This window comes from Balaenoptera physalus (assembly GCF_965194825.1).
Source record: "Balaenoptera physalus genome assembly, chromosome: 10".
Classification (NCBI taxonomy): Eukaryota; Metazoa; Chordata; class Mammalia; order Artiodactyla; family Balaenopteridae; genus Balaenoptera; species Balaenoptera physalus.
In genome coordinates, this window is record NC_138889.1 from 12382918 (window position 1) to 12393815 (window position 10898).

The 10898-nt window shown below is 39.2% G+C and overlaps 1 protein-coding gene across 4 annotated transcripts in view; it reads right to left on the reverse strand.

Annotated features, from left to right (window-relative positions):
- SORL1 (sortilin related receptor 1) overlaps positions 1 to 10898 on the reverse strand; it is a 160776-nt gene that overhangs the window by 93891 nt on the left and 55987 nt on the right. For all 4 annotated transcript variants that reach the window (XM_082410851.1, XM_082410852.1, XM_082410850.1 and 1 more), the window contains exons 10-11: positions 9552 to 9669; positions 9268 to 9341 (exon numbers count right to left, since the gene is read on the reverse strand). In XM_082410851.1, coding sequence (XP_082266977.1) covers positions 9268 to 9341; positions 9552 to 9669 — 192 coding nt within the window. The remainder of the gene's footprint in view (positions 1 to 9267; positions 9342 to 9551; positions 9670 to 10898) is intronic.

Consider the following 10898-nt stretch of genomic DNA (forward strand, 5'->3'; position numbering starts at 1 on the left):
ATATAAAAAACATCTGTTGAACACTGCATCCAACAACTGCAGAATATACATTCCTTGCTAATGCACATGACATATTCACCAAGACAAACCACATGCTGGATCACAAAACAAGTTCCATTAAGTTTAAAGGACTTGAAATCATATAAAATGTATTATCTGACTACAAGGAAATTAAGATATCTATGAAAATATCAAATATCTGAAAACTAAACAACCCTTTTCTAAATAGCTTATCAGACAAAGATAAAAAGCAAAAGGGATATTATGAAGTGATAAAAATGTTCTGGAATTAGATAGTGGTGAGGGCTGCACATCACATCACTTGTGAATATACCTAAAACCACTGAACCATACACTTTAAAATGGTACATTTTACTGCATGTGAATTACATCTCAATTTTAAAGGGAGACATTAAAAAATATTCTGAACTGAATGACAACAAAAATACAACACATCTAAATTTGTGGCATACAGCTAAAGTAGTATTCACAGGGAAAATTAGAGCTGCAAATGCCTACATAAGAAAAGATCTAAAAATCAATAACCTAAAGTTATACCTTAACAAGCTACAAATAGAAAAGCAAAGTAAATCCAAAGTATACAAGGATAAGGGAAAGGTAATACTACAGAGGAGAAATCAACAAAATAGAAAACAGACAACAGAGAAAATTAAAGCCAAAAGCAGGTTCTTTGAAAAGATCAATAATATTGACAAACCACTAACTAAACTAATCAAGAAAAATAGAGGAAAAAAATACAAATCACCAATAACAGGAATGAAAACAGGTTATTACCACAAATCCTACAGACATTTTAAAACATTAGAAAATACCTTTAGTAATTTTAAGCCAACAAATTCAATAACTTTAGATGAAAGGACAAATGTCTAAAAACATACAACTCACCAAAACGGACATAAGTAGCAGAAAATCTGAATAGTTCTCTATCTGCCCGAGAAACAATTTCTAAACAAAAACATTCCCAAGAAGAAAACTCCAGGTCCAGATAGCTTCACTGGTAGATGATTCAAGAAAAAAAAACCACCACTCTTACACAAACTTTATCAGAACATAAAAGAGGAAGAACTGCTGCTCAGTTTGTTTTACCCTAACACCAAAACCTGACAAAGACGTTACCAAAAAAAAAAAAAAAATTACCGAGCAATATCTCTCATAAGTAACACAAAAACCTTTTAAAAACTACTAGCAAATCAAAACTAACCTTACAGGGGCTTCCCTGGTGGCACAGTGGTTAACAATCCGCCTGACAATGCAGGGGACACGGGTTCGAGCCCTGGTCCGGGAAGATCCCACATGCCGCAGAGCAACTGAGCCCGTGCGCCACAACTTCTGAGCCTGCGCGCCACAACTACTGAGCCTGTGCTCTAGAGCCTGCGAGCCACAACTACTGAGCTTGTGAGCCACAACTACTGAAGCTCACACACCTAGAGTCATGCTCCGCAACAAGAAAAGCCACCGCAATGAGAAGCCCGCGCACCACAACGAAGAGTAGCCCCCGCTCGCCGCAACTAGAGAAAACCTGTGTGCAGCAACAAAGACCCGTCACAGCCAAAAATAAATAAATTAAATTAATTAATTTTAAAAAATACTAACCTTATATTAAAAGGATAATATATTGTAACTAAGTAGAGTTCAAGAATTATTCCAGTAATTCCAGGATAGTTTAATATTCAAGAACCAATTAATGTACTACACCATATTACATATTACATTTGTGATACTGTGATATAAGAAGAAATATAAACTTTGGTCTTTGTTCTGGGCTCCTGGTGAGAGGTCCTAAGTAATTTCCTAAGTGATGAAGAGCAATAGGAGCACCTTTTGTTTTAATATTTGGTCTTGGACCCCAGTTCCTGACACAGAGCTCCTAAAACCCTTGTAATTTTCTGACTGATGGGGGTGACAGGAGTGTGTCTTAAACAGAGCTCCTACAGCCCTTGTAATTTCCTGGGTGATAGGAGAGTCTCTTGTCCTAATGAGGAGACTCATGGTGGGCTCCTGGACAGTATGGGGGCTGGTCAACAGAAAGACTAAGCATGATTAGAAGCTTGAAATTTTCAGCCCCACCTCCATCCTCCCAGGAGGACAGAGGGGCTGGAGAGTGAGTTAATAATTAATCACGCCTATGTGATGAAACCTCCATTAAAATAGATAAATAACAAGGACCTACTGTATAGCACAGGGAACTATATTCAATATCCTGCAATAAATCATAATGGAAAAGAATATGAAAAAGAATATATATATATATATATATATATATATATATAAAACTGAATCACTTTGCTGTACACCAGAAACTAACACATTGTAAATCAACTATACTTCAATTTAAAAAATAAATACATAAAGTCAAATGATTAGTAAAAAAAAAAAAAAAAAAAAAAAATCCCTAAACTGCAGGATTCAGAGAGCTTCCAAGTTGGTGAACACATCCATCCACATGCTGGAAGAACAGCACACCCCAACTCTACAGGGACAGAAGCTCCATGGTTGGGACCCTTCTGGACCCTGTCTTATGTACCTCTTCATCTGGCTGTTCATCTGTATCCTTTGAAATATCCTTTATAATAAATGGGTAAATGTAAATAAATATTTCCCTGAGTTCTGTCAGCCATTCTAGCAAATTACTGAACCCGAAGAGTGAGTCGTGGGAACCCCCAGTTTATAGCTGGTCAGTCAGAAGTACAGGTGACAACCTGAGACTTGCAACTGGCGTCTGAAGTGGGGTCAGGTGGGGCAGTCTTGTGAGACTGAGCCCTTAGACTCTGGGTCTGTGCCAACTCCAGCTAGCATGTGTCCTGACTGAATTGTAGGACATCCAGTGCGTGTCTGGAGAGTTGGAGTACTGCTTGCTGTGATGGGAAAACTCCCACACATTTGGTATCAGAAGTATTCTGAGAGTAAGGGAAAAGAGTTTTTCCTTTAACATAATACACCATGTTACATATTACCATATTCTACATATTAGGGAAGGGAAGAGAAGGAAGAGAGAAAAGGAGAAATAAAACAAGTAAAGATCAGAAAGGAAGAAATAAAACTGTCCCTATTTGCAGATGATATGACTGCTTATACTGAATCTACAAAACAACTACTAACACTAATGAATTATTTTAGCAAGGTTGCAGAATATAAGGTTAATATATAAAAATCAATTGTCTTCTTATATACTATAGCAAAAACTGAAAAATGAACTTTAAAGAAAGTCCCATTTACAGTAATACCAAAAAATAAAAAATCTCTAGGAATAAAGCTAACAAAAAGAAAGTATACAAGACATCCACATTGAAAACTATAAAATATTGCTAAGAGAAATTTTTTTTTAAAATGGCGTAACACACCACATTCATGGATCAGAAGACCCAGTAGTGTTATGATGTCAATTTTCCCCAAATTGATCTATAAATTCAATGTGATCCCAGTAAAAATCCCAACAGGATTTATAGAAATTGACAAGCTGATTCTAAAGTGTTATGTGGCAACAAAAAGAAAAATATACCTAGGAATTAACCTACCTAGGGAGGTAAAAGACCTGTACAAAGAAAACTATAAGATACTGATGAAAGAAATCAAAGACGACACAAAAAGATGGAGAGATATACCATGTTCTTGGATTGGAAGAATCAATACTGTGAAAATGACTATACTACCCAAAGTAGTCTACAGATTCAATGCAATCCCTATCAAATTACCAATGGCTTTCTTCACAGAACTAGAACAGAAAATTTCACAATTTGTATGGAAACACAAAAGACCTCGAACAGCCAAAGCAATCTTGAGAAAGAAAAACGGAGCTGCAGGAATCAGGCTCCCTGACTTCAGACTATACTACAAAGCTACAGTAATCAAGACAATATGGTACTGGCACAAAAACAAACATTTAGACCAATGGAACAGGATAGAAAGCTCAGAGATAAACCCACGCAGCACCTATCGTCACCTAATCTATGACAAAGGAGACAAGAATATACAATGGAGAAAAGACAGCCTCTTCAATAAGTGGTGCTGGGAAAACTGGACAGCTCCATGTGAAAGAATGAAATTAGAACACTCCCTAACACCATACACAAAAATAAACTCAAAATGGATTAAAGACCTGAATGTAAGGCCAGACACTATAAAACTTAGAGGAAAACACAGGCAGAACACTCTTTGACATAAATTGCAGCAAGATCTTTTTTGACCCACCTCCTAGAGTAATGAGAATAAAAACAAAAATAAACAAATGGGACCTAATTAACGTTAAAAGCTTTTGCACAGCAAAGGAAACCATAAACAAGATGAAAAGACAACCCTCAGAATGGGAGGAAATATTTGCAAACGAAGTAACTGACAAAGGATTAATCTCCAAAATATACAAACAGCTCATGCAGCTCAATATCCAAAAAACAAACAACCCAATCAAAAAATGGGTGGAAGACCTAAATAGACATTTCTCCAAAGAAGACATACAGATGGCCAAGAGGCACTTGAAAAGATGCTCAACATCACTAATTATTAGAGAAATGCAAATCAAAACTACAGTGAGGTATCACCTCACACTGGTCAGAATGGCCATCATAAAAAAAATCCACAGACTGTAAATCTGGAGAGGGTGTGGAGAAAAGGGAACCCTCATGCATTGTTGGTGGGAATGTAAATTGGTACAGCCACTATGGAGAACAGTGGGGAGGTTCCTTAAAAAACTAAAATTAGAACTACCATATGACACAGTAATCCCACTACTGGACATATACCCAGAGAAAACCATAATTCAAAAAGACACATGCACCCCAATGTTCATTGCAGCACTATTTACAATAGCCAGGACATGCAAGCAACCTAAATGTCCATCAACAGAGGAATGGATAAAGAGGACGTGGTACACATATATGATAGAATATTACTCAGCCATAAAAAGGAACGAAACTGGGTCATTTGTAGAGACGTGGATGGACCCAGAGACTGTCATACAGAGTGAAGTTAAGTCAGAAAAAGAAAAACAAATATCATATATTAATGCATATATGTGGAATGTGAAAAAATCGGTACAGATGATCTTACTTACAAAGCAGAAGTAAAGACACAGACATAGAGAACAAACATATGGATACCAAGGGGGAAGGGGGAGTGGGTGAATTAGGAGATTGGGATTGACATATATACACTATTGATACTATGTATAAAATAGACAACTAATAAGAACCTACTGTATAGCACAGGGAACTCTACTCAATGCTCTGTGGTGACCAAAATGGGAAGGAAATCCAAAAAAGAGGGGATATATGTATATGTATTGCTGATTCAGTTTGCTGTACAGTGGAAACTAACACAATATTGCAAAGCAACTATACTCCAATAAAAATTTTTTTAAAAAGACACATGCACCCCAATGTTCATTGTAGCACTATTTACAACAGCCAGGACATGGAAGCAACCTAAATGTCCATTGACAGAGGAATGGATAAAGAAGATGTGGTACATATATACAATGGAATTATTACTCAGCCATAATAAGGAATGAAATTGGGTCATCTGTAGAGATGTGGATGGACCTAGAGACTGTCATAGAGTGAAGTAGGTCAGAAAAAGAAAAACAAATATCATATATTAATGCATATATGTGGAATCTAGAAAAATGGTATAAATGATCTTACTTGCAAAGCAGAAATAGAGACACAGACGTAGAGAACAAACGTATGGATGCCAAGGGGGAAGGAGGGTGGGATGAACTGGGGGATTGGGATTGACATATATACACTGTTGATACTATATATAAAATAGATAACTAATGAGAACCTACTGTAGAGCTCAGGGAACTCTACTCAATGCTCTGTGGTGACCTAAATGGGAAGGAAATCCAAAACAGAGGGGATATATGTATATATAGAGCTGATTCACTTTGCTATACAGTAGAAACTAACACAACATTGTAAAGCAACTATACTCCAATAAAAATTAATTTAAAAAAAATTAAAAAAATAAAATGTTATGTGGATAGACAAAGGACCTAGAATAAGTCAACATAATTTTTAAAAAGAAGAAAATTGCAAGACTTACCACACTTGATCTCAACCCTTACTCTAAGTCTTCAGTAATCAAGACAATTTGGTTTTGGTGAAGAGACAGGCATATAGATCAATGGAGCAGAACAGAAAGTCTTGAAAGAGACCCACACATACGGCCAATTGATTTTCAAACAGGTACCAAGGCAATTTGATGCAGAAAAGAGAAGTCTTTTCAACAAGTGGTGCTTGACCAATAGCATGTTTATAAGGAAAAAATGAGTATCAACCCTTCCCTCACACCAGATATACAAATTAACTCAAAATAGATCATAAACCTAAACCTAAAGCCTAAAACTATAAAACCTGTAAAAGAATACATAGGGGACAATCTCTGCTAACTTGGGAAGGACAAACATTTCTCAGAACAACAAAGCACATAAAACATAGAAGAAAAGAACTGATAAATTAGACTTCACCAAAATTAAAAACATTTGCTCTTCAAAAGACACCATTAAGAAAACAAAAAAGCAAGACACAGACTAGGAGAAAAAACTTATAACACACCTAAAAGACTTAAATTCAGAATATATTAAAAAAAAACCTCTTACAGCTCAATAAGAAGACAAACACAACTCTTTAAAATATATAAAAGATCTGAACGGACACTTCACAAAAGAGTTTTAAATGACCAATGAACACATGAAAAGAAGCTCAACATCAAAAAGAAAAAGAAAAAAAAAAAAGAAGCTCAACATCATTAGTCATCAAAGAAATGCCAATTAAAACCACAATGAAATATCATATGCAGTTAATAAAATGTCTAAAATTTAAAAGACTGACCATATCAAGTGTTGGCATGCACCTGAAGCAATCAGAGCTCACACACTGCTGGTGGAAACATGAAACAGTACATCCACTTTGGAAAACAATTTGATACTTTAAAATAATCTGGTAATTCCTTTAAAAGCTAGACATATCTACCAGGTTGCCCACTCATTCCTTCCTACAGTGTCTACCCAAGAGAAATAAAAATATGTGTCCACCTCAAAACCATGCAATTAAATATTTATAACAACTATATTTGTAATCAGCAAAAACTAAATTGTCTATCAATCAACGAATGGATAAAGAAACTGTGGAATATCCCCACAATGGGATACCGATCAACAATGAAAAAGGAAAGAATCACTGATAAATGAAACAACATGAATGAACCTCAAAGCCAAAAGACTGCATCTGTATGAGTCCATTTATACAGAATTCTAGAAAATGTTAATAATCTGGAGGGATGAGGGTAGAGACCGGAATGAATTACAAAGGGACACAAAGAAACTTTGATGGGTGATGCAGCTGTCTTAATTGTGGTGTGGGTGAAGGTGTAGTGATGGTGATCAATCCTGATCAAATTATATACTTTAACTATGCGCAGTTTACTGTACCTCAACAAAGTTTTTTTTTTTTTAAGTGCAAAAATGGAACTCTGTGGATCTGAGAATTTGCACAACTTATTAGTAGGAGAAGGAGAACAAGAATTCTAGTCATCAGTTTTCTAGGCAGCATCTGTCAACTGCATTCCATTTCCTCTTCCCTGGCCACCATCTATCCCCCTCACACACCCGAGACTGTCCCTCTAAAGAGAAGGCTGCCCATGGGGAATCAGATGCCTGCTCACACAGACAGTCTCAACCTCTTCATCCCCTAGTTAGTCCCTGCTAGCTCCAAAACTAAGGTCCCTGGTGCGATGGCTGCCTCTTGGCGGCGTGGGGCGTGCCTGGCGGGAGGCACTGACAGCTGCCCCAGCATTAGCCAGACACCACTTCACTGGAGGAGCAGCAAGACACTGCCTTCTCCCCAGAAGGAAATCACTTGCAGACGTTCAAACCCCAGATTACACCAACATCAGAAGGTACAAACAAACCACCGGCCTATCCGCAGAGGAGAGGACACCCAATTTCAAAAGGAATGTCCAGCTCCAGGGAAGAGGGAAGCCGCTGCTTAATCTTTCCCATGGAAGCTGGACAAGGATGCCCCGAAAATTCCAGAGTGTTCACACTTTTTGACTACTCTGGCCTTAACGATCTCCCTCATCCGAATACGTAATTATGTTCCCTACCATACTGGACAGCTGTGTAGTCCTTACACACACACACACACACACACACATATGCATGCACATACACGCGCGCACACACTCACAATCTATGGAGGGACAGAGAGCCCTACCTCGAACGAGATAAGGTATGTGACAGGCCAAGACCCAAACAAATGTTGGGTATTACTACTGCTTCACATACGATGTATTTCACTCTGAAAGTGTAGGTATTGCATTCCCAGGAAGGGCACCATGAGGACGGGAGCTGTCTGCTGGTTCTCCCGAGAATCCCACAGCCCTCCTGACGTCAGGTCCAGCCCGCGAGAGATCCGGTGAGTTCTACCCCAGCAGTTCCCTGCACACACAGCACAGCGTCCCTGACAGCGGCCCCTACAGAATGAGACCAGATGCCTGTCTCCCTGATGGCAGAGTGGTGAAAAACACTTTTTTTTTTTTTTTTCCCAACAAGTTTGGGAATTCTCTAATGTCCAAGGCTGAGCTAGCATCTGGGGACTAGAGAACTAGCCCCACCTTCAGAATTGGTACAATCAGTTCCTAAGGATCCAAATCAGTCACACAGTCTTCAGGCAAAAACAGGCTCCTTCCACAGCACAGAGTCTGCCATAGCACGGAGCGAGATGGAGGACCCCTGCCCCAGTACAGCCAGTCAGGGAAGCGGGCGGGGCAGGGGCTTGGCTTTAACCTCGCCAATATGCAAAAATAAGTAAGTAACCAGGGTCAGACCTGACGCCGCTACAAATACATTACAATGTGCTGATGGATTCAGCAAACAGTTACCGAGCACCACGTGTCCGTGCCAGACGCTGCTAGGTCCCAGGAGTAAAGAAGGGACAAAACAGACACTGCCTTATCCTTAGGGAACTTATAATCTTGGGATATTTACACAAATTCACAGCTGTTTTTTAAAAAGTCTGTTTCGGATTCAAAGTAACATTTTTGGCAAAATCACAAGCCCACATCACGGGGTGTGAATACACATCAGAGCAGCCGACCCTGTCAGTGTGGCTCCGGGTACCTCTCTTTATTTTATAACCATACTTGGCGTCGTTGGCGTCCACCACCAGCCATGTGTGTCCTTGAAATGTCAAGGCACAGTCCACATTCTCCCACAAACAAGGGCAGGGGTTGTGGAGGGAGGGGGCTGACCTCTCGCCACCGGGCTCCAGCACTGCTGGAGATGTACACGTTTGTCTTGCTTGCCAAGTTCTTTCCCACCGAACCTAAGATGCAAGAAGAGTAAGTATTTTTAATGTCAAGAATACGTCAGATAATCACCTTGCTCAACCAGAAATTCTGAGTCATCTAGCAGCTAAGATGTCTCAGAACCACGAACAGCCAGTATTGCCCTAGGTGGCAGCGGTCACTGTGTATTTGGCTGCACGTAAGCCAACAGCTTAACCCGTCAGTGAGAACAGGCAAAGCCAACTTACCCGTGGCGATGACGAGACCGGGCGCCGACTCCTTGGACAGGATGGGCATCCTTCGGAGCTGGAGGCTGAGTAGCTGGCTGAGCCGCTGGGCCAGGTGGAGGGAGCAGCCCTGGGAGAGCTACAGAACGCAAGTTCAGGAGCCGTCAGCACGCGACACGACACGGAGGCCTCCTGGGCCCACGCTGCCGTCAGCACAGAGGAAGGAGATCTGGCCCAAAGGAGACCCGAGCCACAGCCTGGTTGTCCCCACACTCCCCCAGGTGGACGTGATCATCTGAACCACGTAAATGCCTCTCATGGAAGAAAAGAGAAAAATCCTAAGAAAAAACTCCTTCTGAGGCTCTCAGAGAATAGCAATTAGAAATCAGTGCCATATATAAAATAGATAACCTACAAGGACCTTCTGTATAGCACAGGGAACTTCTGTATAGCACAGGGACCTTCTGTATAGCACTCAATATCTTGTAATAACCTATAATGGAAAAGAATCTAAAAAAGTGCGTGTGTGTGTGTATATATACATACATACATACATATATATATACACATATATATATATAAAACTGAATCACTTAGCTGTACACCAGAAACTAACACAACATTGTGCATCAACTATATTTCAATCAAAATTAAAAAAGAAATCAGTGCCAACTCAAGTAGATAGGAAAGCTATCACTCTCTCATGTTACCTAGAATTTCTCTCATGTCATTCAAATGAATGAAAGAGAATGAAATGATTTCATGGTACTTATTTTCTAAGTCAGTGAAGATGTATTTCAAATGTGATTTAAGCAACTCTGTCAGAAAAAAAACTAAGACTCAGAAGTCAGAAAGTCTCACTGATAAGCTCCCAGATGTACAACACATATGAGATATAAACACCAAAAGAGTCACATTAAACTTTTTTAAGCAGTCTGCATTTGTACAACAAGTCTTCAGGTGTCCTCTGCAAGACTTCAGGTTATTCAAACTGGCCTCCATCACTTATGTTCAGATTTTAATAGTTCTGCAAACAATGCCTTTTGCTATCGGGTCATACCTGATTCTCCTGGCCAGAAAGTGACTGTCAAATGTTACTTAGCCTTGTCTGGTGTTCTAGATAGGGTATCTCTATGTGTGCTTATGTTACAGGTAAAAACTGACATGATTTGCTAGATATACTTATTTTTATAACAAAAGGATCTCTCTAACAAATATCTGTCTTGCTAGCATCAAAGTTCAGCAAATGAAAACTGGAGCAAATTAAGTTGAGTCTCAAAGAAATATCTGCCAACTCACCTTTCCTGTCACCACCTAAAATCAGAAGCAGAAACTAAAAGCTGATTACTAATTGTTGTACAGTTCATA